The 27,670-nt window shown below is 47.9% G+C and overlaps 4 protein-coding genes, 1 long non-coding RNA gene and 2 pseudogenes across 7 annotated transcripts; 3 read left to right on the forward strand and 4 right to left on the reverse strand.

Moving 5' to 3' along the window:
- The first annotated feature begins 2,424 nt into the window (after nucleotides 1-2,424).
- LOC120659210 (blue copper protein-like) lies at nucleotides 2,425-3,757 on the forward strand. The gene is made up of 2 exons (XM_039937267.1): nucleotides 2,425-2,837; nucleotides 2,965-3,757. The coding sequence occupies exons 1-2, from the start codon at nucleotides 2,660-2,662 to the stop codon at nucleotides 3,384-3,386; spliced, it is 600 nt and encodes a 199-aa protein (XP_039793201.1). The 5' UTR covers nucleotides 2,425-2,659; the 3' UTR covers nucleotides 3,387-3,757.
- A 2,957-nt stretch (nucleotides 3,758-6,714) lies between these two features.
- On the reverse strand, nucleotides 6,715-7,923 carry LOC120659064 (GDSL esterase/lipase At5g03600-like). Its single transcript, XM_039937132.1, has 2 exons — nucleotides 7,881-7,923; nucleotides 6,715-7,787 (listed from the first exon to the last, which is right to left on the reverse strand). The coding sequence occupies exons 1-2, from the start codon at nucleotides 7,921-7,923 to the stop codon at nucleotides 6,715-6,717; spliced, it is 1,116 nt and encodes a 371-aa protein (XP_039793066.1).
- Nucleotides 7,924-12,750: 4,827 nt separating this feature from the next.
- Nucleotides 12,751-13,563, forward strand: LOC120659065 (Werner Syndrome-like exonuclease). The gene has a single exon (XM_039937133.1). It carries the CDS (start codon nucleotides 12,751-12,753, stop codon nucleotides 13,561-13,563), a length of 813 nt encoding a protein of 270 aa, XP_039793067.1.
- Nucleotides 13,564-14,771: 1,208 nt separating this feature from the next.
- On the forward strand, nucleotides 14,772-18,866 carry LOC120659211. 3 transcript variants are annotated; one of them, XR_005668936.1, is made up of 4 exons: nucleotides 14,772-14,978; nucleotides 15,407-15,479; nucleotides 15,848-17,235; nucleotides 18,509-18,866. It is a non-coding gene; the product is annotated as an uncharacterized LOC120659211 (long non-coding RNA). The 3 variants fall into 3 exon arrangements; XR_005668935.1 differs by having other exon boundaries at nucleotides 14,772-15,159; nucleotides 15,407-17,235; XR_005668937.1 differs by having other exon boundaries at nucleotides 14,777-15,159; nucleotides 15,407-16,106.
- A 2,757-nt stretch (nucleotides 18,867-21,623) lies between these two features.
- LOC120659066 lies at nucleotides 21,624-22,944 on the reverse strand (annotated as a pseudogene).
- Nucleotides 22,945-22,963: 19 nt separating this feature from the next.
- LOC120659067 lies at nucleotides 22,964-24,023 on the reverse strand (annotated as a pseudogene).
- A 132-nt stretch (nucleotides 24,024-24,155) lies between these two features.
- Nucleotides 24,156-27,670, reverse strand: LOC120659212 (probable inactive purple acid phosphatase 2). Its single transcript, XM_039937268.1, has 2 exons — nucleotides 26,934-27,670; nucleotides 24,156-25,818 (listed from the first exon to the last, which is right to left on the reverse strand). Exons 1-2 carry the CDS (start codon nucleotides 27,645-27,647, stop codon nucleotides 24,556-24,558), a joined length of 1,977 nt encoding a protein of 658 aa, XP_039793202.1. The 5' UTR covers nucleotides 27,648-27,670; the 3' UTR covers nucleotides 24,156-24,555.

A 27,670-nucleotide genomic window follows, 5' to 3' on the forward strand; every position in this document is an offset into this window, starting at 1 on the left:
GACCTTGTGATGCGTGTATGTGATGAGGTCGTAGCTTGGTCCCATGCAGGCTATAGACAGCTAGAGTCGGCTTTTTGCAGCCTCGAGTGTGTTTTCAGATCGCGCTATTGTTACTGAGTAATCGGGTATTGTGTTAAGGCCTGGTTCCAACTCTCCGGACCCAGTCTTTTGTAACTAACTCTTCTTCTTTCTTCTTAATGAAAAACGTGCCCAAGCACGATCGCGAAAAAGCAAAAAATTGAGAAACATGAAGAGATCCGCATCAAGGAAAAGGCTGAAGCTCACCGGCGAAGAAGTGGGAGAGCAGATGCAGCAGCAGAGACGGACGGGAACGTCAAATGTGGGATGGAGTGGATCCGCGAGAGACTAGGTAGGGTTCTTTCCTTCTTTCTTGGTCGCCCCTGCCAGACAGATTTTTATCTTTTTTTTTTGTTTTTTGAGAAAAACAGATTTTTATCTGACGGGGATGGATTGGGACTCGTACTAGGCCGTATCTTGTCATGGGCCATGACAAGGCCCGTTGTTTTAGAGCCCACGTCAGTCAATGGAGGAGTCTTAAATGGGCCTAGAGATATACCGATCGTTACTGGACGGGTTCACGGGCCGGCCCGTTGAGCTCACAAATGCAGCGATGGATTCCATTTTTTGCGGTAAAATTTCGATGAGGATGTTGACTGATTGGAGGGTTCCATGGCACGTGAGCCCCGCAGCTGCATTTGCGTGCTCAGAGAGACAAGGAACGATGCGTGCGTGTGTGTGTAAAGGACCTTCCTTTAATTTCCTCGCTGTAAAGGATGACCAACTAGTTAAACAGACTAGCTTGGGGAAGGTAAGGCCGTGTTTGGTTGGTCCCGAAAAAAATTTCATGAAATTTTTTTAATCTTTGATCACTAATTAGATGTATTAAATAAAACCACTATAGTATTGTAGCAGTTTACTGTAACTAATGAGTTCTTTGATCGTATGTTTAGTGGATGTTTATTAGGTGCGGTTACTGTAGCACCACTGTAGCTAACTATGGTGGAATTTAGCTCATTAGATTCGTCTCAAAAAGTTACACTTATCCGTGAAAAGGTTTCGCAAATAAATTTTGTTTAGTACGCCATGCATGCATTCGTCTTTTTGTGGAAAAATTTTCACGGAGTCATCAAACACGGCCTAAGTGAAAAAACAGATGCATGCGACAAATTAAAGAGAGATGGCCTGCAGACAAGTTGCTGATGATGAACAGGAAAAGGCAAAGCAAAGCAAAGTAGCTCTCGCTCCGTCACATGCCAACCAGCTAGCCAACAAAGGAAGTTGGAACTAAGCATGTATACTCTAAAGGCACACTGATCATCAAGTGATGAGTACCAACCAAACATATTGAAGTTTATATACCTGCTGATTAGTACCTGCTAGCTAGCTGACTTCAGTGGCATTGTCGGAAATGAAGGAACAAAAGTCTCTCTCTCTCTCTCATGGATAGTTGGATGACTTGACAACTACCAGGATTTATTTCCTGCTAGACTTTTGGTCGTTAGAGGAAACGTGCATATGCTTGTACACACCGTGTGTGCGTGAATATATAGAGGAAACGTACATATATAGGTTGTGAATTTCCAAAATGAAATAAAAAATGCATGGGCACACGTAAGCCGTTGCTTACGAAACACTTCATCGATCACAAAGTTAAATTGAATGTGCAACAAACCATCGAGCTGTGAGTACTTAACTTGTTGGTACGCCGCACCTAGGAATTAGGAAAGTAGCTATACGGTCTTGGCCGCCAATCGAGCAAATATTTATTATTGTTTCTTATTTGTACTATGCAATTTAAAATAAAAAAAGTGTCGTAATTTTTTTTTGATAGAAACAGGGCCTGCATCTTAACTGAGATAGACGAACTAACGCCCGATAGCGACAGGTTTGATATTAATTACTGCGTTCGGCAGGCTGGAGCTGGAGGCTGGATATGGAGTGGTGTAAGAGAAAAACACTGTTATCTAGCTGGAGACCAGTGCTGGAGCGATGTGAGAGAAATACTGTACGCCTGGAGGCTACCAGCCGAACACGGTGAATGTCGGCAGGCGGCAGCAGCAGAGGAGCAGAGTACTCCAAGGCCAAGCAGCAGCATTGACACCCACCTGCCGGGTATAGATCGATCGAGCAACTGATTAGTACTCGTATTCAATCAATTCGACTTGTCTTTTATTTTTTTATAGACTACTATTCAATCAGTCAGAGATCACTTACAATTATTGCAAACCACCAAGTGTTTCAGGTGCTGCATCTGGACTGAGATCGGCGAGATTTCACCGTCAGCAAGCAGCAGCTGAGTAGCAGAGTGCAGAGACGTGATTTCACAGTCTGCAGCATAGGATCTGCCGTGCGTGTTACTGACTGACAGATCTTCCTCTTGAGGGTTCTTTCCCATGCACCACAGATCGAGGCAGAGGGAGGGTCGGTCCATCCCATCCCGTCGTGCAGGCCTCCAGGTCTCCTAGCAGCCAGAGCAGGCGGCACCAACTCAGCTCGTCGTCACTCTCCTCCTCACTCCTCACTGCCCCCACCCACCCACCACCACGGCTGATAGATAGCTCAGCTCAGCTCGTCTCTTCCGTCCTCCAGCTCACACACGCAGTCCATCTCCCATCCACCCAACCAACGCACCTACACCATGGAGCCGATGCGGCTGGCGCTGGCCCTGCTTGTGGTCGCCGTGGCGGCGTCGCAGCTGCCATCGGCGGCGGAGGCGGCCAACTACACGGTGGGCGACGACAAGGGCTGGAACCCCGACGTGGACTACACGGCCTGGGTCAAGAAGCACAAGCCCTTCTACAAGGGAGACTGGCTCAGTAAGAGTGACTTCTTCTTCTTCCTCCTCTGTTCAATTCAATTCAATTCAACAATGGTGGAGTGACCAAGAACGAACAATGCAAGAAGAGTGACCATGGCACCAAATTAAACCTGCTTGGCATGCAGTCTTCGAGTACCAGACGGGGCGGGCGGACGTGGTGCAGGTGGGCGAGGTGGGCTACGACAAGTGCGACAAGGCCGGCGCCCTCACCAGCTACAGCAAGGGCACCTCCTACGCCTTCCAGCTCAAGGAGGCCAAGGACTACTACTTCATCTGCAGCTACGGCTACTGCTACACTGGCATGAAGCTACACCTCACCGCCAAGTCCTCCTCCTCCTCCTCCTCCGGCGGCTCCTCCTCATCTGCTGATGATTCCTCCTCTTCCGACGACTCCTCCGACACGCCCTCGCCGTCCTCCAAGAAGGACAAGGCCAAAGCCAAGTCGTCGTCCAGCGCCGCGCCGCCGTCCATCCTCGCCGCCACCCCCTACGCCGCCATTGCTGCCACAGGCGCCGCCCTGCTCCATCTCCACAGGATTGTGCTGTGACTCTGACTCTGACTCTGATATCCATTCAGAGATCAGGCAGAGGTCGAGTATTCATTCAGTCAGATCTTCAGTGGTGTTCAGTTATGCTATAGTATCATTATTCTTCGTTTTGTTTTCACTCTTCTCCCCCTTCAGATCTCTAGCTGGTGCTGCTCCTTGATTGCGTGATTATTGGTTGGTTCTTGCTTCCATTTTCCTCTTTCTCTCTCTCCCTCAACTTCTTATAGTTTTCTTTTCAAGTGGAGTTTGGTAATGCTGCTACTGTAGTGGTAATCGAGTTGTTAAGATGCGATTTTCAAACAAGGTTAGCATAATGTCAAGTGTGAAGAGCTTCATACATTCATATATTTAGACTGAATTATCAATCTTTATTTCTTCCCGTGTACAAATATAATTACTCTGGTTTTTGTTCATCTAGCCCCATCCGAATGGCCGGATGATAAGCAGATCGATGAGATGAGATGCATCCGGCAGCAGCAGATGCAGGACCATGTGGGCAGCCATGTGCCTCCTGTTTTTCCGGATTTTTTTTTCTTTCATATCATATAGTATTACTCTATGCTTTCTGCTTTGTTTGTTTTTTTACAGCTGAGCACCAACAGTGCCTGCTGTACTACGCTTTTCTCCTCTGCGGTACTGGCCCCTCACTGACACGTGGGGTTGAGCCCACACGTCAGGGACTCAACTGCAGAGGGCAATACTCCACTGACTCTATGCCTCCTAACTGCACGCGCTGACGTGCACCGACACCTATCGAATAATTAAAACATTTATTTTTTTTATTTTTTTGACTCATTTACTACTTTGTCTATCAAAAGGAGTTTTGTTCCCAATGGAAATTTGTCTCTATAGCTCCCCACTACAATTTAAGTTCTAACAGCATCGCTGTTTTCCACACATTTTGATATCTTGCATTTGCATTGACATTGGACCAATTTAAAAGAACTAGTATGTGAGTTTGTTAAAAAAACAATGAACTATGTGAATCTTCGGTGTGTATTTTTCATCAAGACCGCAAAGTTCTTTTACACAAAACACGCGGAGTAATCTTGGCCTATAGTGGAAACCATCAAAAGGTTTGAGATTAATGGACAGTTGAAAAAAGAATTTGTACTAGTCCATTAGAACAGTGACATTTCTGTTTGTCGGTTCCTTCCACCGTGCCTGCCTGCCTACCGACACAGCTGAACCAGCCCAACAAAAGATTGGGCCTTTCGATTTTGCAGCGCAAGAAGAGGCCTAGTGTACGCACAGCCCAGAGAAAGGTATTGTAGGCCGAGCCCATCTGGATGGATAATCTTTTTGGTGGGCTGGGCTAGTTACAAATCTCACAATTGTCTGGTGCTCAGAGAAAGGGAGTTTCTCAAAAAAAAAAGAGAGAAAGGGTAGCTTTTTCTCAAAAAAAAAAAGAGAGAGAAAGGGTAGCCTTTGAATGAAGCAGCAAAGTTGCAACTCTCTGGAAGATCAAACACAGTTGGTGGGTAGTACCCCCTCAAAAAAAAAAGTTGGTGGGTAGTAACCTTCAACTGTTAGGTAACAAATGATGGAATGAACTGCAATTGGACAAATGAGTTTGCACGACAGTTCAGGTCACTTAACCCATGACAGGAGAAGCACACAACCTAACATGATTTGCTGATACCAGTTCTGTCTGTCAGATACGAGCTACTGGACAGAAACTAGAAATCACTATAACAAATTGGTGATATCCAGGTCATCTTATAAACTACCTAATCTTGGAAAATTTGGAGGAGCCTAAGCCTAGCACACTAGTTAACTCCCTTTCACTGCTTTGCTACATAGACCAGATCAATTTTCAGGGTGCTCTGTAAGCCATGGGCAGAGCAGCTTCATTTTCAGGGCTATCGCAGATCCAGAGACCATCCTGTCCTGCATGATACTAAACCTAAGGGAAACATTGTGTATGTTTTACTTTTACCCGCGCTAGCTCTGAATAGCACCGTTTATTTATCAGGAATTTAGGATTAATGCAGTGACAGGAGGGGAGCAAACAGTTGCAGACTGCACGTAACACTTGACACCAAAACATTGACGAGTATATAAGCTAGATCACAATGCAACAAGCTAGTAATAATTAAGCATGGACGAAGAATTGATTATTAATTCCAAACTAAATGAATAACCACCTAGTATAGTAACTAGCGAGCGAAGCTAAGCTGATCATGAATAAAAATATCTGATATTTTTATAGGAATAGTTGTATATATAATTTTTCTTATTCGATAAGTTCTTACTACCTTTTTGCATAAGTTTTGTGTATAAAAATGAGGATAGTAATGAGAACAAACAAAAAGTGGCGGCTAATAAAATATCGTGTATAAGTACACACACAAAAAAAAAATGTTGATAAGTTTGTACACATAGTTCATCTCATTATTGTAAATCGTTTGTTGTTTTTTGAACGCCAAAATGATTGCATCATTTCATTGTAGATATGAAAAAAAGGAAACTCAAAGACATGATAAAAAATTATGATTTGTTAAAAAGTTATGTATGATAAAATGTATTGAAAAACTCGTATGTGACACAACTTATGCATAAAAAGTTATGTCGTGTTAAAAGAAATAGACAAAAATAAAAAATTCTTTGAGTTTACGATTAAATAAAAAGGCTCAGTGAGCGGCAAACTTAGTCAGGAAACAAAAAACAGAGGAGCGCTTAGCGCTAGAAAAATATGGAAAGGGAAGGAGGCGCTCCCCGCGTGTTAGGTCGATTGCTAGGAAGCGAAGTAGCGCGCGATCGCCAGAATGGAATAATTGTGCCTGCTCTACTCCGGGCGGCAGAGCACAGCCGCCACGCGTCGGGGCTGTTCCCGCCCGCGTGCCACGCCAAGGCGCGACTCCCTGCTGCTGTGAGCTGTGAGCTCGTGACTGAAACTCGAACGAGTTCACATTCACAATGGTCCAGGGCCTGGTCCTGATCGCATACATTAAATCAGCACAAGTTGAGATGACTGAAGCATGAGTCTGGCATTATTCTTTCTCACTGATGATCAAGGAAAGAACTCTTCTAAAAACTCAATGTGATATCAAGATGTGATGTTATCTGACAGAAGGTATATATCATCTTCACAGGCGAATGAATGAATGCCAATAATCTAGCAGCAGCATATCGTCGTAGCATATAAGATCACAATGCAACAAAGCTAATTCATTAATCATGGACTAAGAATGATTTATTCCAAACTAACTAATAAATAACCTATAGCACGCACCAAATCCAAACTAACTAGCTAGCTACTCTTCATTCATTCGTCCATTATTATCTGTTCCAAACAGACTAACAAGCGAAGCGAAGCTGATCAGAATCAGAAGTGCTCGAGGTTGGAGATTCCGAGGAAGGCCATGATGGGCCCCTGGAGGAGCTGCATGACGGCCCTCCAGCCGGCTTGCGTCGGGTGGTCGGTGTCCCAGAAGAAGTACTCCCCGGGGCGGTCGCAGAGCGAGTAGCCGCCGTCGAGGCCGCAGTAGCCCCTGTCGCCGTCGGTGGCGCCGTCGTCAGTGGCCTCACAGCAGGGGCGGAGGAGCTCCGTGAACCGCGCCGCCAGCGCCGGCGACCCTTCCTCCCTGGGCGCCACCAGGTCCGTGATGATGCTGTTCACGTCCAGGAGCATCACGCCGTCGTCCCCGCCGCCGGCGCCCAGCCGGTCCCGGAGCGCCGCGTTGTGCCTGTCGGAGCCGGCGTTGCCGCTGTCGTCGCAGGCCGTGTAGTTGAACTGCCTCGTCAGCCACGGCGAGCACCCGAACGGCGGCACCGTGTTCACCAGCACCTTGCCGACGCCCAGGTCCTGCAGATCCGACACCACGCTCGCCAGCTCCTCCACCACCGTCTCCACCAGATCGTCGTCGTCGGCGTAGGCGTAGTCATTGCCGGAGTAGGCGACGAGCGCCACCGAGTCCCTGAGGTCCCGGCGCTCGACCCGGCCGTCCTTGACGAGGCGCCTGAGCTGCTGGACCTGCTTGCCGAGCCTGGTGACCCCCGCGGGCGTGTCCAGCGCGCCGGAGTCGCCGACGGCGAAGTTGAGGCCGGCGGCGTCGATGCCGTCGGCCCAGTCGTCGTAGGCGTAGGGCGGCGGGGCCTCGCGGCGGCCCATGATCTTGGCCATGAAGTCGGACTGGACGAGGCCGTCGGAGAAGCGGCCGCTGGGGCGCCTGGCGTGGGCCGTGTCCGACATGCCGAAGGGGTAGCGCCACTCGCGGGAGTTGTAGCCGAGGTCGGGGTCCGAGGCGCCGTTGCCGGTGTCGGCGAAGTCGTCGCCGAACACGAACAGCTTCTGCGTGCGCTGCTGCTTGTTGCCCGCCGGGGGGCTGCGGCGGCTGCCGTCGTCGTCGTCATGATGGTGGTGACGGTGCCGCCGGGACTCCGCCACACCGGGTGCACCTGCACACATATATGTATATGTACAACCGATGGATCGATATATGGAACGATCGATATGCAACATGCTAATCATCTGGTGGCTAGCTAGTTTACCGGCGAGGAGGAGGACGACGAAGCAGGCGGCCAAGAGATTCATATTGTTGGTCGAGCAAGCTAGCGAATCGGAGGAATGATCGATGAAGCTAGCTAGCTAGAGATCGATATCTGATGACAAAGAGATCGAAACACAAAGGAAAGGAGATGGTGTTTGTTCTTATTTATAACCAACGCCGCAGCAAGGAAGGAGGCTAGGGTTTACGTACGGAGAAGATTGCATTCAGCTTGCAGGCCGTTACGGCGGCGTATCTACCAGCGTCGGCCTTTCTCCGATCCCGGCCGGTTATCTACAATATAATACACCGGTGTTGCTGTTTTTTTTTAAAAAAAGTCGTTGCCGCTGTTCTTTTTTAAGCGGTGAATGAATGATTTTACCAGGATCGGAGTAGGTCTGTTTATTTTTCAATGCCTTGACATTATACTGTTGGTGCTCTTTTTTATTCCCTTTTGGGCCTTGAGATCACGACCCAAACTGATTTCTAAATAAAGTTGATTAAAGTAGTAAGAATTAGCTACTAACCAAATCTGCAAATAACCACCTACGCTTGAATAAATCTTAGGTGAATCTAAAAAAAATAGAAATCTCGTGTGTATCAAAGGCACCCGGCCGCAAACATGGCCATGTATATATATAGTTGGCCATTTGTACCATCTAGCACGGTACGGGCCTGACTTGGCCCGGCACAACTCAACCCGACTACGATTTCATGCCGGGCCGGGCCGGGCTGTACCCCGGGTTAAGGTTTCAAACCAAGCACAGCACGAAAGCTTATTGTCCGTGCTGCCTGACCTGATATCATATTCGGGCTCTGCATTCCATGCAGCCCGGCCTGTATAGCTATGAATCACTTCTTTTCAATCCAGAATTGGCTTAAAATTTCAAATTTGATAAGAAGTGTACTGGAATCTTAACACATTTTCATATTCAAACACTGTCGTTCACACATACACATTAAAATATACACATACACATAGACAGAAACATATATATCCGAAGATAAAACATTCACACATACAAATTCACAATTTTGAAAAGGACAACATATATTAACTTGAGCTGTTTTATTTGTTGTCTCATTAAAAATCTTTGAAGGTAAAACCTCACATCTCGTAAGGAGAAAAAATTACTAAGAAAAAAGGTACAACCAGCTCTAAATTATTCAAATACATCAATAAGCTCTTAGACCCTGTACTTTTGGATCGAGGTCGATGGCTGCCCAAACAACTCCTCGGCATCCGCATCTAGATCTTCCTCGTCATTTTCGTAAAGATCCATCGCCCGCAACTCATAGTTGTGGGTAGTAGGGAAGTTGGCCATTGCCAGCCTCCGGTCCCTTAATGGCCTGCGCAAAACAAGTGAATTATAGAATAAAGAATCGAGTCAAGAATGAATCAAGGAACAAAAGGTGCAAAAAAGGAATTATCTTGCAAATACAACTCTCTTAATCATTTCTTCGCATGTACCTGCAGTCGCGATCTCATAGATCCCTATAGAATTCTGTGAAAATCCGTATTCGCTCTTTTTGGACTCAACCACAAAGGATTCGCCTAAACCAATTAACAAAGGATAAACACCAACTAATCAAGAGACAATCCACAAAGCAATTGAACAAAGCGAGTTTATTCATCACTAAAGCCGAAGTCAGTAGGAGCCATTTGGTATCCCAAAACTGTTTAGCAACAGTCGGACAAGTGGGTAATGTTGGGGTGACGCACACCTTTGGCTAATTTAATTCGCTGGAGAGATAAGCCCGTGGCTCTAATAAAATAAGAAAAAAATTCAAACGATTAAATTACTTCTTCCGAATATCCAATAATACAGTGGGGTTTATGAAAAATATTTTACATATTTTATGAAAGCTTGTCTACACTGCCATAATAAAGATGTAATATAGCGTGTCATCAAACTCTAAAAAATGTCAAGCAACTGGATGGGATCATGGGATGGATAATGGAAGATACGGATTAGTACAATACCATACCAGTAACCGCCTTTGGATTGTCTTTTTCGGGAACGGAGGCCCAACAAGCAAGGCTCGTTTTTTTCTTTCCCCATCCATCTCTAAAATTCTAAACCCCCAACCCAACCCCAACAAACAGGAAAACCCCGCCGCCGCCATGGGCTGCGCCATCCCCGTCTCCATCCGCCTCCGCCGCTCCACGCCCTCCCACGACGCCTACACCGTCCGCGTCTACGACCGCCGCTTCACCGCCCTCGCCACCGCGCGCCCCGCCGACGCGCGCCGCTTTGTCGCCACCACGCGCTGGCTCCACGGGGGCCTCCACCACCAGGGCCGCCTCGTCGTCGGCCTCGGGGTCCAGTGGACCCCGACCCGCCTCCCGCTCCACGGCGCGCCCCCGGAACCCACCACGCTCCAGCTCTGCGTCGGCCACCGCTGCCTCCTCTTCCACCTCGCCCACGCCGACGCCGTCCCGGAGGCGCTGCGCCGGTTCCTCGCCGACCCCAGGGTCACCTTCGTCGGCTCCGGCTCCGCCAACGATCGCCGCATGCTCTGGGAGCACTACGGCCTCCACGTGGAGCGGGGGCTCGAGCTGCGCGCCGTCGCGGCCATGGGGAACGCCTCCCTCGAGGACATGGCCGACCGCTTCCTCGGCTACACCGGGATCCGCAAGCCCAGGGAAGTCGCCATGAGCGCCTGGCACGCGCCGCGCCTCTCGCCGGACCAGGTCCAGTACTCCTGCGTCGATGCCTACCTCGCCTTCCGCCTCGGCCTCGTCCTCTGCCCCCCCGCCGAACCGCCTCGCCACCCCGCTCTTCCCCCCCGCGGCGCGCCACCTCCGGCCAGGCACCAGCAGCGTGCTCCCGCCCATGTCCAGGTTTGGAGCGTTCACACGGACGACGAGGAAGACGAGGGTGATGGATATATGGGATCTCTTGGTGCTGCTGCAGACATCGACAGCAATGGGGATGATCAGGAGGATGAGGAAGGCTGCAATGGGGATGATCAGGAGGATGAGGAAGGCTGCAATGTGGATGATCAGGAGGATGAGGAAGGCTGCAATGGGGGTGATCAGGAGGATGAGGAAGGCTACGAGGAGTACACTGGAACCGGAATTTCGACTGATGATAACAAAATAATTGATTGTTATGGAGAGTTTGTCAGCAACTGGGTGGCACCTGCCAACGTCGAAGATGGTGGTGGGCATCAAGCATACGAGTACCTGGGCCACAGCGAGGTGGTGCTCGACAATGGGGAGGATGCACTTGCACAGGATGACGATTGGTATGATCAGGAGGTCGACTATGGGTGTGATCAAGACGACGAAGATGAGTACGGAGAGTTCTACTTGCTGTGATCTCCGATGCTGATGATCAAGGAGTAATGGTGTTGGCCTAGCCCAATCGGTGGTTGCAAATATACCTTTAATTTTATCTACGTCCTTTTTATGGAACTAGCTTTGAATTCGTGCTCAAGACTATTTATTAGCTAGGTGCTCTTCATTCGTGCTGTTTTTGAACGCTTGATATGCATATCACTACTATCAGCCTAGCTATGTGATGAATTATTGGTGAAATTGTGACGATGAAATTTGCTTGGCTGCGTGCGTGCCTCGGTTCATGTATGATCAAAGTTTAGTTGGGGTCCTGCTACTCCCATATCTGGGATTGGAAGTTTGGTCAAGATATGTCCTGTTCTTTAATGATATATATGCGTCAGTGCATGGGCCTTATGTGATCAAGTGGGACATGTCTGTTTTCATCTATGCATTGAATCATTATTGATGCATGATCAGGATTCAGGAGTAATGCTGTTGGCCAAGTTCCATTTGATTCATCATTGTACTGTACAGCGACGTTTCTGCAATTTCGCATCTTTTCTTCTGTGTAAATGTAAATTTGTCTGTGTGTGTATCTGTCACTTGCTTTGCATTCGGCACTGGTGAGTAGACTAGGTGCTGTTCATTCATGCCGATTTTTGGGGCGGCCGGGATGCTTGATGTGTGTAACATCACTCTGTTGTTGGGTGGCAGATTTGGATGAAGAGATGAACAATGCAGGACAGCGGGTTACCAGCTACTGTAACAGACACTGGACCTCAAGCTGACGACCAACTTGTTTAGTGATCAAATTTGGGGTCTCCAGTGATCTTGACGCCTTGGCGTATGGTAACTAATGATGGGGGCGGTTTGGTTTGGTTTGCATGCTTGACTTTCTTGTTGGATCAGACAGAGAGAAGTTGGGCCTCTGTCATCACCTCAGCCTCAGTTCATCAGTACTGCTCCTGCTAATAACTGTTCATTAGTATTCTTGATGGTGGGAAGCCAACTACCAAATAACCAGGATGCTTTGCGATGAGCACGATTTGCAAAGCATGCATGGAACGTGGGCCCCACCATGATTCAGGTTTAGTGGATGTAGTGGGCTAGTAATTCGGGATTAGTGCAGCAGGTAAATATTATTAATCAGTCCGGCCGGTCACAGATATATGCCGGTATTTAAGTACTACTCAATACATTCCCAAATACTACTACTGTATATGCCGGTATTTATGTTTAGAAGTAGCACCAAAATATTTTTTTACTACTAGTACAACTTTGCTATTAATCAGTAAATGCACTTGGGAAAAATCGGGAGCAGATAAGGGAAACTGATAGGAAGGAATTTATTTTTGGGTGAAACGATAAGGAAGAGGATTGCTTAAACCAATAGATATGGATACACTACAGGACTCGTCTTTGCTTGCCTATAAATACAAGGCGTTCCAAAGCCCTCTCGACTCTCGTTTTCTTCTTCTTCTTCTTCAATCTCCTCTTCTCCAATCGTCCTCGTTTTCGTCTACTCTACACAAGGTGTGCCGCGGACCAACTCGCCGCATTACCTCGCAAGCCCTACCAGCCAGCCGCCATGGTCGTCCGCCGCCGCAACCCCGCCGTGCCCAGGCGCACGGTGCGCGTGGCCGGCTGCCCTGTCCAGACCACGGTGACCGCGCGGCCGGCCATCGTGCGGCGATGGGTGTACGTCACCCTGTGGCTCAACCGCCGGCGCCTCCTCTCCTTCTCCGGCCTCACCGTCGGCCTGGGCGTGCAGTGGGCGCCGCCCTTCCGCAGGCTGCCCGCCGGCGCCGAGCCGCGCCCGGGCACGCTGCAGCTGTGCGTCGGCAACCGCTGCCTCATCTTCCAGCTCGCGCGGGCCGCCGTGCCGCAGATCCTGCGCCGGTTCCTCGCCGACGCCCGCGCCACGTTCGCGGCGCGCAACGTCGAGGCGGACCTCCGGAAGCTCCGCGCGCACCACGGGCTGGAGGTGCGCTCGGCGCTCGAGCTCCGCGCCGCCTCCGGCATGGGCAACGCGTCCACGGCGACCATGGCCGAGAGGCTGCTGGGGATCCGGGGGCTGGAGAAGCCCGGGAAGGTCGGCACCAGCAGGTGGGACGCGCCGAGGCTGTCCCGGAAGCAGGAGCGGTACGCGGCCGCCGACGCGTACGTCGCTTGCCGCCTCGGGGTGTATTTCCGCCGCCGCGCCGCCGCCATGGCGTGTGACGATCAAGAATTGGAGGCCGAGTGTTCCGACGACGAGGTGTCGCCGGAGGCGGAGGCAGAGTACAAGCACGGCGACTGGGGACGGTTCGTTGGGTTCCTGGAGAGAGCGAGCGATGACGATCGGCATGGGGATGCAGCAGTCGACGATCATCTGTATGATAGTGTGTGCTCTGCTTACTAATCTAATTAGGTCTACTGATGATGGAATGGAAGACGACGGCGGTTCAACTTTTGTTTGCTCCGGCCTAGTTTTAGTTTTGGTACATCTTGTTCTTGTCCATGGCGCGCGGATCGGAGTCGCTGCACGTTGGATCGATTTTGTAATCGCTAGCTGGTTGTTCGTCATTGCAATGAAGAAATATTATTATGCGTATCGAACAAAAATGTTTGTGTGCTCCTTCTTCTGCTAGTACTCCTACTACATTTCTGTGTGTACATGTGCCACTCGAGAGCAGGAGACTGGCTATAACTAGTGAATGATAGATGGAACTCTGTGTGTACTGGAAGTGATGGATTGGATTGGATTGGATGCAATGTTCATGTTGACCTATCATCCCAACCTCTAGGGATGGCACCCGCGGCTGCTGGTTGGACGAAAACTCGCCCGCAGGCAAACCGTAGGGTTAGAAAAAACCCGCCCGCGAGCAAATCCATGGGTGCATTTCTGCATCCGCATCCGCGGGTTTCGGGTGCCCGCGGGTCTGGCAACATATATAATAAAAATACACAAATTCATCAATTTAAGCAGTCAAATAATATATTTTTATAAGTAATAACGGCAAACAAACAACAAATCCATAATTTCAAAGTAATAAGGACAAACTAACAACAAACTCATAAGTTTATGTGCTCATTTTATAGATAAGATAGTTCGGATGGACCTTATCTAAACAGGTTAGGCTAGATTTTTTTTATTACCGGATGGGTTCGGGTCCACCCGTGGGTGGAATCTCAAACCCACACCCGCACCCGTCAGATCTAAAATCTGCGAATACCCGCATCCGCGGGTGGAATTGGCATCCCTATCAACCTCTCTCTTTGGGCCAAGAAATAGCTTGCATCGGGAAGCTAGCTCGCTAGCTAGGGAGCAGTCAACATCAACAGTAGGACCTCCCTATAGTCATGTATTAACCTATTTTTTTTGGCAAAACAGTTATTTTTGGATCAAATCATGCCTCAATTTTTAAATGGAAAAAGTGTATTTTTCATCCCTCAAGTATTGAAGAAGTGTGAAATTCATCCCTTATATTTTAATTGGTGCAAATCGGCCCCTTAACTAATTGAACCGGTGCACCAATCATCTCCACCTCGGTTTAACACCGGTTTTGGCCACGTCATTCGCTGACTAATTCTTTAGCTCGCGCAGGCTGTATGCGTTAGGGTATTTGTTAGGAAGGACGAACGAGGCTCCACCGACAGTAGCCTGTTTCTGTGGACTGACCTAACCATATAGCACGTGGCATGCTCTCATCCATATCTTTACACTTGCTGTCGTTCTATATCTCCTGGTTCTCATCGAACAAGAGAACAGAAGCCACAAGCTCATTCTTCCCCAACTCATCCATGGCATAGGTGTACACAGATTCATGGAGAGAGGTACGGAAGGAGGGTGCTGTTAAGCCATATGCGTATTCCCTCTCTTGATTTTCCTTCCTTGGCATTCGATTTGGCTTCTTCCTTTGTTTATTTGGAGTTCGTCACTGGTCTCACATGAGGAAGGAGAGCAATAGAGCTTTAATTAGTACAAGATGGCTCCGTGCGTGCTGCAGGAAAAATTGTATGACAACCTCTCTTAGATTATTCATCTGTTTTACCAAAATTGAATGACTGAAATATAAACGAGGCTAGCTTCAATTTTATTTCTGTTTTATCAAAACAACATTGTCACTGACTGAAAGTTTACTAATTGAGTGACAAAACCTCTCCTTAATTATTGATCTGTGAAGCCTGTTCGTACAATCGTACTATTTTAGGCAAACATGAATGAAGCACTTAAATTATTGGCCCTGTCTTCATCGTTGCAGAAGCATGCTCCTTCACTGAATCGGAGCAGCAGTCAGCAGGTTGGAAGATGAGCGGTGTCCCTTAGGGAGCTTGGTACAATTGCTTTTCTTCCTCTTCCTTGTACCATCTGAATTTTCATGAGATCTTTGCCTAATTCCCTACATATTACATGCTTGGTTAGGTATATTTAAGTAAGGTAAATAAATCACAGGAAACATAAGACATTTAACTAACCATGCTATTGTTCCTTGAGGGTGCTCCCGGTGGAATATTATCATGTGCTTGCGGTGAGGATTTAACCTGTACTCCACCTTGTGCAGCCTGGTGGGCTTTATATGCTTCGCACGTTCTTTTGTTGTGACCAGTACTTTTGCACCAACCACATTTACTTACTGTTCCTACCTTCGATAACTTAGTTGCTTTTGGTTTCTCATGTCCTTCTCTTGTACGCTCTTTTTTAGGCCTTCTAGGGAGTTTCACATAACCTGGTGCTACAGGTCTTGGATTATCTGATGTTGGCCAGTGTTGCATGCCCTCAACAGGTTCTAGGCAATGTGCATATGTCCTCTTAAAATGTTGTATCGTGTAACATTCAGCTACATAAGCATCTAGATTGTTAGTAAGCAAGTGTATGCATGATATAGCATGATGGCAAGGGAGTCCTGACAGTTCCCAGTACCTACAACTGCACTTCCTCTCATTCAAATTCACGGTGTATTTGTGAGTACTAAAATACTTCACCTCAAACTTGTTTGCACCATTTGAAATTGCTTCACAATTAGCAGTCAACTTGATGTAAGAATTCATTTTCTTGTTGATATTGGGACAGATTAGGCCTGACCATCTATCACACTTTGTCCTCTGTTCCTGAATCCTAACCATTACCTTTCTCCTAATGGTTTCCAGCATAGAAATGATTGGAAAAAATCTTGCTTCAACAATCCACTTGTTGAAGCTCTCACATATGTTATTGTCTACACTATCACAGTTGGATCCTAATCTGAAGTAAGCTCTGGACCAGTGTTCAGGAGTTGTTTTAAGAATAGCATTGGCTCCTTCTCTTGTTTTTTGTGCAAGCTTAGCCCTAGCCAAATTGAACAACTGAACATTTGGTGCCTTTGCACATCTCCAAAAGAGTTTCTGCCACTCCTTTGTCTTGTAGGTTTTCCTCCAGTTGGCATAAATATGCCTTGCACAATTTCTATGTTCAGCCTGCGGTGCCCAAAAGCTTACAGCATTGATAATGCCCTTTTGCTGGTCAGAAATTATCACCCAACCAGTACCATCACCCAATTGCACATCCATGAATAACAGATAACAGAACCAGTCCCATGATTCATTATTCTCTTTTTCTACCACTGCCCATGCTATTGGGTACATCTGATTGTTTGCATCCCTCCCTAAGGCACATAATAGCTCTCCATTTGTTGCGCCTTTAAAGAAGCAACCATCAAGACCTATCACTCTCCTACAGCCAGCCATAAATCCCTTCTTTATGGCATCTAGGCACACATAAATTCTCTGAAAAGTAGGCACTTTGATGTTTGGTTCAAGCTTAACAACAACAGTTGATCCAGGGTTACTTCTTAGCAATTCAGCTTGATACTCATATATTTTGCCATATTGCCCCTTTGTTGCATCAAGCCACTTGAGCATCACAAGCTTCTTGGCTCTCTTCACTTTGTGAATGCTAACATCAGCAAACATTTCCTCTGAAATATGAGACTTTAGACTCTCTATCCTCCAGCTTGGGTTGGCTCTAATTAGCTTTTCATATTTCATAGCTATTCTTTTTGCAGTCACTAACTTGTTATCTTTCCTTTGCGGGCATGTGTGTAAATCATTGAAGGTAGTGATTTGCCAACTTTCAGATTTGGTTGTGTTCGAAAGAAGGCATGTCCATGAGCATGTAACCCAATCACACACAGCTCTAACCCTCTGTAGGTCATCCTTCTTAAATCTGATTAGTTTCTTCTCATGAAGTCCGTACTTTATGATTGCCTCCTTGAATTGTTGCTTATCAGTGAATTTCATACCCAAAGAGAACTGTGGCACATCATGATTTTCACTGAATCTAGGATACCTTGATTCCCTTTTAACTAAATGCCCTTCACCATCAGTTTCATCAAATGAATCATTAAAGTCAGTTGAGTCCTCATATGAACTTCCATCTTCATTCTCGCCCCCTACCATGTTTTTCCATCCAACTGATAACCCCTCAAAATAAATCTCATCTAGGTGATCATACTTACCCGCTTGGAGCATCTTCTTGTACTCCCTGAATTTTTCAGTGATAACAATTACCTCATCATCTTCTTCAGAACATGATGAATCACTAGGCACATACTCATTGTCACTGCTTTCTTCCTGCTCTTCTTCAACCTCTTGTACAATCTGTTTCGTTTTCCTTGTCACAATCCTTCTATTCTTATTTGAAGTTGACTTTGAACTCTCATAAAAGTCATTATCATTTCCTATCTCACTGCTTCTGATTTCTGTCGGTGGAGTAGGCATACCCGGTGCAACCTGGTTGCTTATGGCCATAGCAACTCCGCTGGATTCAGCAGCTGGGGCTTCAACTATTCCAATTTTTTCAACAAATACCTCTGCGTAACTCCAATCCAGAATGGTATTCTTCATGAGTTCAAAATTTGTGTCATCGTACAACAACATGAATCCATCCCTCATATCCTTGCCAGGTAGTAACCAATGAAATCTCTTATCATCTACGTCCAGCCCAGACACATCCTTGAAATGCCCTTTAAGCTCTGGTAGTGACATCTTGTTGCGCTCAATGTATGCCAAGTCGTCAGACCCGCCGATGTAGTTAACATTGCCACCACTGCTCGCAAGATCTCCACCCCAATGAAAATGAACCGCTAGGTATTCCACTTGATCCATTTCCACCCTAGATGTAGATATTCCAGATGGTCACAAAAGCAAATAAGTAATCATATATACTAAATTATGCATTAATAAATCGTGATGCACATCTTGCATCTGAGACTTCCAGATGTTGCGTACAAAGTAAGGCACTTCAACTTCTATCTTATTTTGAGTGCAGGAGCATCTAGGTCTTCCGTATGCTACCAATTTAATAATACATTTCCGGATGGTTGCAGGCTTACAACGCTCATCTCATCAGGCATGTTGGATAAAGAAAGGACTCACCTCAGGGATCAGACTCCTACGACTGTCAAGAATCGGCCGCCTCTACCGTTGCCGCCGACTTTGGTGGCGTGAGCGCTAGGGTTCGTTATGAGGAAACCACCAAATGGCGTCAGGATTAGTCACCACGTGACATGGCTGATAGATGATTAGTCAGCGAATGACGTGGCCAAAACCGATGTTAAACCGAGGTGGAGATGATTGGTGCACCGGTTCAATTAGTTAAGGGGCCGATTTGCACCAATTAAAATATAAGGGATGAATTTCACACTTCTTCAATACTTGAGGGATGAAAAATACACTTTTTCCTTTTTAAATTGGCCAATATAATCCTTCAATTTATATTTTAGGGTCATACTCATCCTTAAACTGATAATATGCTCCATAAATAACATAAAATAAATGTAAAAGTCATTTTTACTCTTAGCTTCTTCTCTTTCTTAATTTCCACTCTTCATGGGCCGCAATACATTAACACTTATGATGTTTAACTCCTAAATGTATTGATGCTCATGCCACAATGATTTTCTTGCATTGGTTAAATTTTTTAGTAATAATAATAAACTGTTGAGAAATTTAGAAGAGGAAGGAGCAGGGTTTTTTTTTCCCGACCGGTCCGGTCAAACTGCCGCCCTCCGGTAGCGGTTTACCGGACCGGTTTGACCGAAAACCGGTGGAAACCGGTTCAATTCAAATCCAAATTCAAAATCGCATGTGTAACCGGTTCCGACCGGTATACCAACCGGTTTGACCGGTCTACCGGTCGCCTATGGGGTGGGCCTTAATGGGCCGGCCATTTTTTTTCTTTTTTTATTTAACTTCAAATACCCGCAAACTATACTAAATGAATGAATTTTTGAGAAAATTTGACACCATTATATTTGTCGCACCTTGAAGTATTTTTAGGAGTTTTTTGAGAAATTTTTATTTTTTGAATTCAAATTTGAATTTTGAATTTGGGCCGGTTGGGTACCGGCCGAAACCGGAACTGGCCCGGACCAGTTTGACCGGTAACCGGTCAAACCGGACCAGTTCCCACCCGTTTTTTTAACCCTGGGAAGGAGACAAGGGTAGAATAACTTTTTGTACGAATCTTATGTTATTATAGAGTATAAGTTTAACCCAAAAATAAAAGTTGAGAAGTTTTTTGCACAAGGATGAGTTTGACTCAAAAATAAAAGTTGAGGGTATCTAAAAGTTGAGAGATGAACTTCATCCTCATGTCAATGTTGAAGGATCAAAATGTCTATTTTGCCTTTTTCCGTGAGGAGATGAGGATTGGCTCATCAACAGATCAACTCGTGTTGTAGGTAGCTTCGATAATACCATAGATACCATCAAGCCACTCTGGCTTCCATATGGATCGTGGAAGCAGGCAGTCAGCCACAATAATAATGGATCATAAGATGCTTTTACTAATTCAAAAAAAAAACAACAACAGTCTCCATGTCATGGTGTCAGAACTCCTTTTTTTCCCCCTTTTCTTTTTGCCAGGGCAACTCCTCGGCCGTCCATGGATCATGGAAGCAGCCACAGTGGTGTCCATTGTCCATTGGCCTCTTGGACCTGACCTACTCATGCTAATGGGGCGGAGTTTGACGGGTTTTTTGGGTGAGTTTTAATACGGGTACTATTGGATGGGTGGAAACGGGTGATACTATAAAACGGGTTGGGGCGGGTTGGGTTGACGACACAGACGGGTTGAGACGCTATGGTAGTAGATCCACGCGTAAGTTGCATATCATCTTCCGTCGTGACTTTAGGTTGGGGCGGGTTGGGGCATTGGGCCGACGGGGTGGGTCGGGGCGGGTGGTAGTCAGAGCTCTTGAAATATGGGTAGGGGCGGATTTGGGGCGGCTTCAACCCCATTAGCAGGTGTGACCTGACCCAATCATATCAAATATGTAGCGTTCAGGGGAGGGTAAAACTGGAGAGAAATTCTCCTCATCATTTTGTTTGTTCTGATCACGATCTCGATCTGAATGTTATCCCCGATTATTTGATCTGTATATCATTGTGACATTATTATTATTATTATATTAGTTTGATCTCGTTCAGAAATTTCCCGCATTTCAGAGAAAAATGCTGGCTAACATTATGAATTTGTACCTGGGCTGTGGTGCTAGCTTGTGATGTGGAGAGTAAAATTAGCACCATGGATGTATTTGCATTAGTCTGAACAACTGAACTTCACAATCTGCAGTTTTTAGTTCCGAAATCTTTTTTTTTCTAAAAAAACGAACAGATCGATATGGAAGGTACCTCGTTTTGAAATGCCTTTGTTTGCGACCGGGTACACCCTACTATATATAAGTTGATGGAATTTCGTTACGTTTTGAACAAAACCTCTTCCGTTACTCCTAGGAAATTAAATGATCTATGAATCCTACAACACATATACATTTGGTGAATTCAACACTGTACAACATCAGGGCCGTTCCAATGTTTTTGGGGGCCCTGGTGCAAAACAAAAAAATTGGGCCCCATGCCTAGGTTTAACAAAAGCTAAAACCAAAATGCATTTGGATTCCATAGTATAATGATATTTGTTTTGCATATTAGCACGTAATATAATTATTAACTCTAAAGAAAAGGGTGAACATTGTCAAGAAAGAGAAGAGAATCGGAGATACGAGATGGTGAGATCGCGATTCGCGACAGGAAACCAAGCGTCTCGACAGCCTCGTTATTTTGGCTGGATGGCTTCTCGGCTTCTCGCGGTCGCGGACTCGCGGTCTTGGGACTTAGGGGCGAGGACGACAGGCCATCGCGGAGACGGGAGACGGGACACGGGAGATGCGGTGACGGTGTCGCCAGGCCTGGGCGTCGCGCTTCCGCGGAAGCGGAGTCTCGAACTCACGTTCACAGACAGAATCACGGACGGGATCGAAGGCAGCCAAGCAGGCTGGAGTGCAGCGATGGCCGATGGGCTTCAGTTGTTGGGCCTAAACCCCCTAAGGGGAACTACAGATGGCCCCCCAAAATTTAGGGGGCCCGGTGCGGTCGGGCCACTTGCGCTGGGCCAAAAAAACCGGGCCTGTACATAGTTTGTTGAAGTACCGTCAGTAGTCAACTCAGCTCCCGTCGTGCAAGCAAGGCTGATCGCCGTTTGCTGTAAATCCACTTGCTGTATTCCACGGCTCCAATGGTGACCACTTCATCAGGTTTGATCCTTGTACTGAGCTCCTTGGTCCCGCCAAAGTAGTCTCTGACGAGTTCCCTAAGCTTTGGGATCATGGTGCTTCCACCAATAAGAACAACCTCATCGATCACCAGCTTGCTGTCCATGTAATAATCTCGAGCTTGCGACACCACCTTGTCCACCAGCTCCACAACCTTGAGGAACAGATCATGGTTCAGCTCCTCAAACTCGGCCCGGGTCAGCGGCTCCGCCAGGTCCACGCCGTCGACGAGCGATTCGACGGTGACCCGGGCATGGTCCTGGTGGCTCAGTGTCTTCTTGGCACGCTCGCACGCCGTCCTCAGCTTGTCGAGGGCGGCGCCGTCGCCGCCGATGTCCTTTCCGTGCTTGCTCCTGACCAGCCCGACGAAGTGGTCCGTGATCCTCCGGTCGAAGTCCTGCCCTCCGAAGAAGGGATCGTGCTCCAGTCCTAGGGCCTCGTACGCGCCGTCCACGAGCGTCAGGACGCTCGCCTCGGCCGTGCCGCCGCCGACGTGCAGGACGACGACGCTGCCCTCATCGCGCAGCCGCTCGTCGACGCCGTGGGCGTTGGCGGCCGCGGTGGGCTCGCTGAGCACTCTCATGGCCTCGAAGCCGGCGAGCCTCCCGGTGAAGAACGCCGCGCCCCTTGACGCTTCGTCGCTGAACTCCAGCGGGAGAGTGAAGATGGCGGCCTCGACCCGGTGGCCGAGGTAGGCCTCCGCCGTCTCCTTGAGCTTGGCGACCACCATGGCCGTGAGCTTCTCGACGCCCAAGAGCCTGACCTCGCCGTCCGAGGTCGTCACCTGGATGTGAGGCCACACGTCCTTGTCCACATCAATCTTGTACGACAGATTCTCCTTGACTCTCTGACCGAACTCCCGCTCAAGGACGCGTGTCAATCTTTTGCCGAGGAGGCGCTTGAAGCCGGAGACAGCGGCTTGGGGATTGACGGCGGCGTGGTTCCTGGCGTCCTCGCCGACGAGGACGGCGCCGTCGTCGGCGAAGGCGACCCAGGATGGGATGCAGAGCTGGAACATGGTCTGGGTTTGGCCGCGCGACGCAGGAGTTGGTGTTGCCGAGGTCGACGGCGATGACTCTCCCCGGCGGGTACATGGCCGGATCGGGAGGCCACTCCTGGTCGAACAGCGCGCCTGCCTTGCCGAGCGCTGCAAGTGCCACGAGCCACCATACGAGAGCCCTAACGAGGGCGACATCTTGGCGAGCCATGTTTCAACTCAACACATGATGGAGCCGATCGCAGATTATTTATTTATTGGTAGTTGCCCAGAGTATCTGCCGATCGAGTCCGTATCGATCTGACTCCGTGCTTAATCCGACTCTTACGAGATTCGTCGTACTAACTTGCAGGTGGTCCCCGCCGTCGTCCTTGTCATGCGGCGCGCGACCGGCCGGTGAGCCATCCCTGCGAGCGCAAGCCCTCCAGGACGAGGTCGCTGTCGAGGTAGTGGTCACGGAAGCTCTCCGCATCGTCGCGCGATGATGTGAAGGCGGACCAGAAGAGCTCCTTCTTCCAGTCCTCCAGCCGCGGGAACCCGCAGCGCTTCTGCCCGAACTCGTCGGCTCGTCGCACAGCTCCAAGTCGAAGTCGACCAGGTGCGTGAGGCGCTTGGGCACGCCGGCCACCTCCCTGCCGCGGATGTACTCCTCGACGGAGCGCAGCATCTCCTCCTCTGGGGGCAGCGCCCTCCGGCCGGACAGCACCTGCGCCACCCACCTCGCCTGCATCTCGAAGAAACGCGGCAGGACCACCCTCTTGGGCACGCTCACGAACGAGAGCGACGGCGCCAGCGCCGGCGGGAAGGTGTGCTCGAACAGCGGGCCGACGCGGTTGTCGTCGACGGTGACAACTCCGGCCGTGTCCAGGAACGGGAATGAGTAGTCCTTGTCATCGATTTAATATACAGGTCCTCGTCAATACCTAATGCTGTTGCAAGGCAAGATGATGTTAAATATCCCTTTGGTTTTACATATCTATAAATATGTATGATGATGATGGAGATGCTTTTGCATTATTACCAATTTAGTGGAGGAGGAGTCATCTTGGTTTGTATTGTATATATATCATAAGAAACATAACAAGGACAAGACGGACAGAGATGTTTGTTGGGCATGCGAATCCGGATCGATCGAGTTGTTCAGTTGATCATTACATACACAATTACACCAAACAGCACTTGGCTGTCGAGGATTAAAAATGATGCACATGAGTAAATGGCAGCGCCCGCTCACCGGCGTTGAAGAAGCAGCCAGCTGACCAAATCCACAGCAACCTGAAAGATTGCCATGCGTGTATTCCGTGGAAAATGACAGATTTTCCCGTGGCCGGTGCCGCTATGTGAGTCTGAACCTTCACGAAGATGCTTGGCATGTGCAGACAAAAAAGCAGGCAAATGATACAGAAAGAATGCTCGTGTGTGTTCGCCTTGCAAAATCACTGGATCATTTCATTGTTGATGACAGGCCAAACCACAAATAACGGGATCATTGCACCTCAGTTTAATGCTTGCTACAACTCTCCAGAGGGACCGGAGACACGATAGAAACTATGATTCAACAAATCTAGTCACATTGTGGTTGTACAGGTTAAGCACTCGAGTGAACCAATACACCGTGAACATCATGTCACTTATTAAATGCATATACATTGGACAATCACGATCTCAACTCCATTGCCCAGGACTATCACATACAAAGGCTCCATCTTACAAAACTATACACTCGTGTGACAAGGATACAAAGCCCCCAAAATGACAAAAATGACTTCACCGTGTTGGGGTCTATTCCAGTAAATAGGTCCAAGTTTTGATTCAACACCACTTAAGATTCCTCGTTCTTTACCGGAGTCCATTGTGCAGCTTCTTTCTTTCTCCTGACAAGAAATCCAAAACCAAACCCCAGCAGTAGTGCAAACATCACACTGCCTCCGATTTCCAAGTACAAAGGAGGCATTTTTCGCACAGTGCTGACTCCTGTGCTGAGTTTTGCACCATCAACAGCCTCAGCAACACTGCTGTTGCTGGATACTTGGCCAGAAAATATCTCCACCATATCATGGACTTGCCCATCATGGTTCCCCACATACGTTAGTGTTAGCTTCTCCCTTGTAGCTACAAGTCTTGTGTATCCAAACACACCACCACGGTACATAGACCTCTCAGGCTGCGGAAAGATGGGAACATCAGGGTGATCAGGCCTTGGTTGCCATATAGGTTGCCAGTCTTGACCACCCATCCCGATCACAAGATGCACAGGGGCGCCAGGGTATTGGAAGCTTGACGAAGTGTTAACACATTGGAAGTTCTTCATGGGGCAGAACCTCTCATACCTGTGGACATGTCCCCAGAGTGCAAGGGTCACATTGTATGTCACCAGCAGTGGTTCCAAATTCTGGAGCATCTGCTGTTTCAAAGCAGCATCCCTGGTTTCATCACTTGAGGTGTACATGGGACGGTGGCCCTGAAAAACAACGAATGGTGTTCTAGTTCGGTTCACCTTCTCAAGGTCCGCTTTTAAGAAGTTGTACTGGTCACTGCCCTGAAGAAAATTAGTTTCAGTTGACATGTACACGAAATGCACCACACCTGAATCAAAGGAGTAATAAAGATTCCTGGTGTCTGGACCACCATTACCAGTAGGTAGAACTGAATTGCCAGGCATTCTGAACTTGACACTGTATGGTATTCCACATTCACCCCCACCGTCCTTTCCATATGTAGCCCACCATGGTTTCCAAGGTTGTGATGGCCAATCATACTCATGATTTCCAATACAGACATGGTAGGGGGTATTGGCAGCAATAGGCTCAATCTGGCTGAAGAAATGATCCCATACCCAAGAATAACCTCTAGCATAGCTGATGTCCCCAATGTGTGAAATAAAGGCAGGTTTATCTCCAAGGGCTTCAATATCACGGAGGATCCACTTTACTGTGGATAAGCTCTCAAATTGTGTGCGAATGTAGGTGTTATAAGGCACATATGTTCCCATGTCACCAAAAAGAAACGCGTTAGTCTCATTGGCTTCACTGTCACGTGAAATAAAACTGTAGGTTTCACTCCATCCTCCTGTGTCACTACCGACCTGCCAAAATGTTTAGTTGATTAAATTTAAGAAATAAAAGAAGAGCATGCTCATAAGGGGAAAAGGCTAGTGGTGTTTAACTCCCCACATTCTAGTTCTAGTATTCAGAACAAGAGTTTAATTTTAAATATTATGTTATGATTCCAAATAGAGGATCTGATGCTCAAATTCTGAACAGAAGTTGCTTAGTGCCTACTGAGCCTTCTAGCAACCTATGAAATTCTCAGAAAACTTTCAACTTCAGTTCTTCAATGGAATGCTCACATATAATGCTTCAACTGGTGGTGCTTGCAACACCAATATAGTTGTTGAATTGAATCCTAATTGTGATTTTGTAGTGCAAGTCAATGCTGAACACTAAATAATCAGTCCAATTATAAGCACATGATCAACTTCCAGATGATAGACACCCCTCATGCAGAACAGCATGCTAAAATGTCAGTTGAACAGCATCGTCTTATGGATCAGAGAAAAACTGTCAGTAAAGTAACATTGCTCTACCTTTTCATGACCTCACCACATGCTTACTAAGTCACATGAGGAATCTACAAATCCCATCTTGGCAACACAATAATCCATGTGGTTCACTCCAAAGCTCAAATCCTAAATTCAACAGATCTACACTATATTACTGCAGCAACTTCAGTTCCTGAAGATACTAATAAATAATGCATAATTTCAAGATTTCAGATAGATTGTTTACAAATTGTAGCTTGTGCATCATAACCATACTATGGCGTACATGCTGAATACAAAATTCAATCATTTCTCTGAACCCTGCCAATGAATAGCTTTACTAGTTCAGATATATCCACAAGAAACTTTAAATTATGAATAGAAATCTTCCTATGCCACCAATACTAAAACTTAATCTTTGAAACAGAATTATCAAATATCAATCCAGTGTACTCTAAAGCACAATTCCAAACCTATTGGACATGAAGTAACCCAGCATATTTGTATATGACTTGAAATAAGCTATGTGTTCTGTTCTGAGATAAATTGGTAGAAGTAAATATTTGTTTTTCAATTAAAATGGTACAGACCTAAATTTCGACCCAAAATCAGAAGATTGCAGTATCCCAAGTTACATCAGTGCACGATTTATAGTATACCTTGTAAAAGTACTTCCTTCCGGGCTCCAATCCCTTCATGAGGCCGTCGAAGACGAATCCCGGATCCCTCCAGGCGAGGCTGCTGTTCGCCGGCCAATCGCACATGTGCTTCTGCTCATACGTCCTCACCTCCGTGCCCACCTCCTTCCACCCTTTCTCGTCATCTTTCTGCAGGCCGTACCTGACGACCCTCTTCCCGCCGTCGCCGCACAGGAACATGACCCGCATCTCGTCGACCGCGTCCGCGAAGGCGAGGTGCACCTGCTCGGGGCGGGCGGGGTCGCCGACGGAGACCTCGCCGGAGACGGCGACGCGGTGCTTGCCGTGGGGGAGCGGGTTCCGGTCGTGGTCGATGTGGTGGTAGGAGTACTCACTGGCGGGCCAGCGGAAGAGGCGGAACTGGTAGGGCGCGCGGAGGTTGGGGAGGCGCGGGAGGGAGAGCTCCCCGTGGCCGTCGCGCCAGGAGGCGGAGCCGTTGAGGAAGAGGTAGCCGAGGAAGTCGCGGTCGCGGGAGGACGGCGGCGAGTAGATGGCGACGTAGTCGAGGCCGTCCGGGGCCGGGAGGCCCGACCAGCGGATCTTGATCTGGTGGTACGACGGGGAAAGCTTCGCGGGGGACGCGGTGAGGGTGGTGCCCGCCACGGCCTCGCCGGCGGCGAGGGCCGCGACGGCGAGGAAGAGGAGGAAGGGGAGGTGGGGGGTTTCGGGGTGCATTTTGCTGGGGACGCCGTAGAGAA

The sequence above is a fragment of the Panicum virgatum genome, chromosome 2N, assembly GCF_016808335.1.
Source record: "Panicum virgatum strain AP13 chromosome 2N, P.virgatum_v5, whole genome shotgun sequence".
Taxonomy (NCBI): domain Eukaryota; kingdom Viridiplantae; phylum Streptophyta; class Magnoliopsida; order Poales; family Poaceae; genus Panicum; species Panicum virgatum.

Excerpts from the sequence above, each read along its gene's own strand:
- LOC120659065 (XM_039937133.1), top strand. The coding sequence starts at position 12,751 with ATGGTCGTCCGCCGCCGCAACCCCGCCGTGCCCAGGCGCACGGTGCGC.
- LOC120659210 (XM_039937267.1), top strand. The coding sequence starts at position 2,660 with ATGGAGCCGATGCGGCTGGCGCTGGCCCTGCTTGTGGTCGCCGTGGCG. Across the intron at positions 2,838-2,964 it reads CTACAAGGGAGACTGGCTCA|TCTTCGAGTACCAGACGGGG; the intron begins GTAAGAGTGACT and ends CTTGGCATGCAG.
- LOC120659064 (XM_039937132.1), bottom strand. The coding sequence starts at position 7,923 with ATGAATCTCTTGGCCGCCTGCTTCGTCGTCCTCCTCCTCGCCG. Across the intron at positions 7,788-7,880 it reads CGTCGTCCTCCTCCTCGCCG|GTGCACCCGGTGTGGCGGAG; the intron begins GTAAACTAGCTA and ends ATATGTGTGCAG.
- LOC120659212 (XM_039937268.1), bottom strand. The coding sequence starts at position 27,647 with ATGCACCCCGAAACCCCCCACCTCCCCTTCCTCCTCTTCCTCGCCGTC. Across the intron at positions 25,819-26,933 it reads GAAGGAAGTACTTTTACAAG|GTCGGTAGTGACACAGGAGG; the intron begins GTATACTATAAA and ends ACATTTTGGCAG.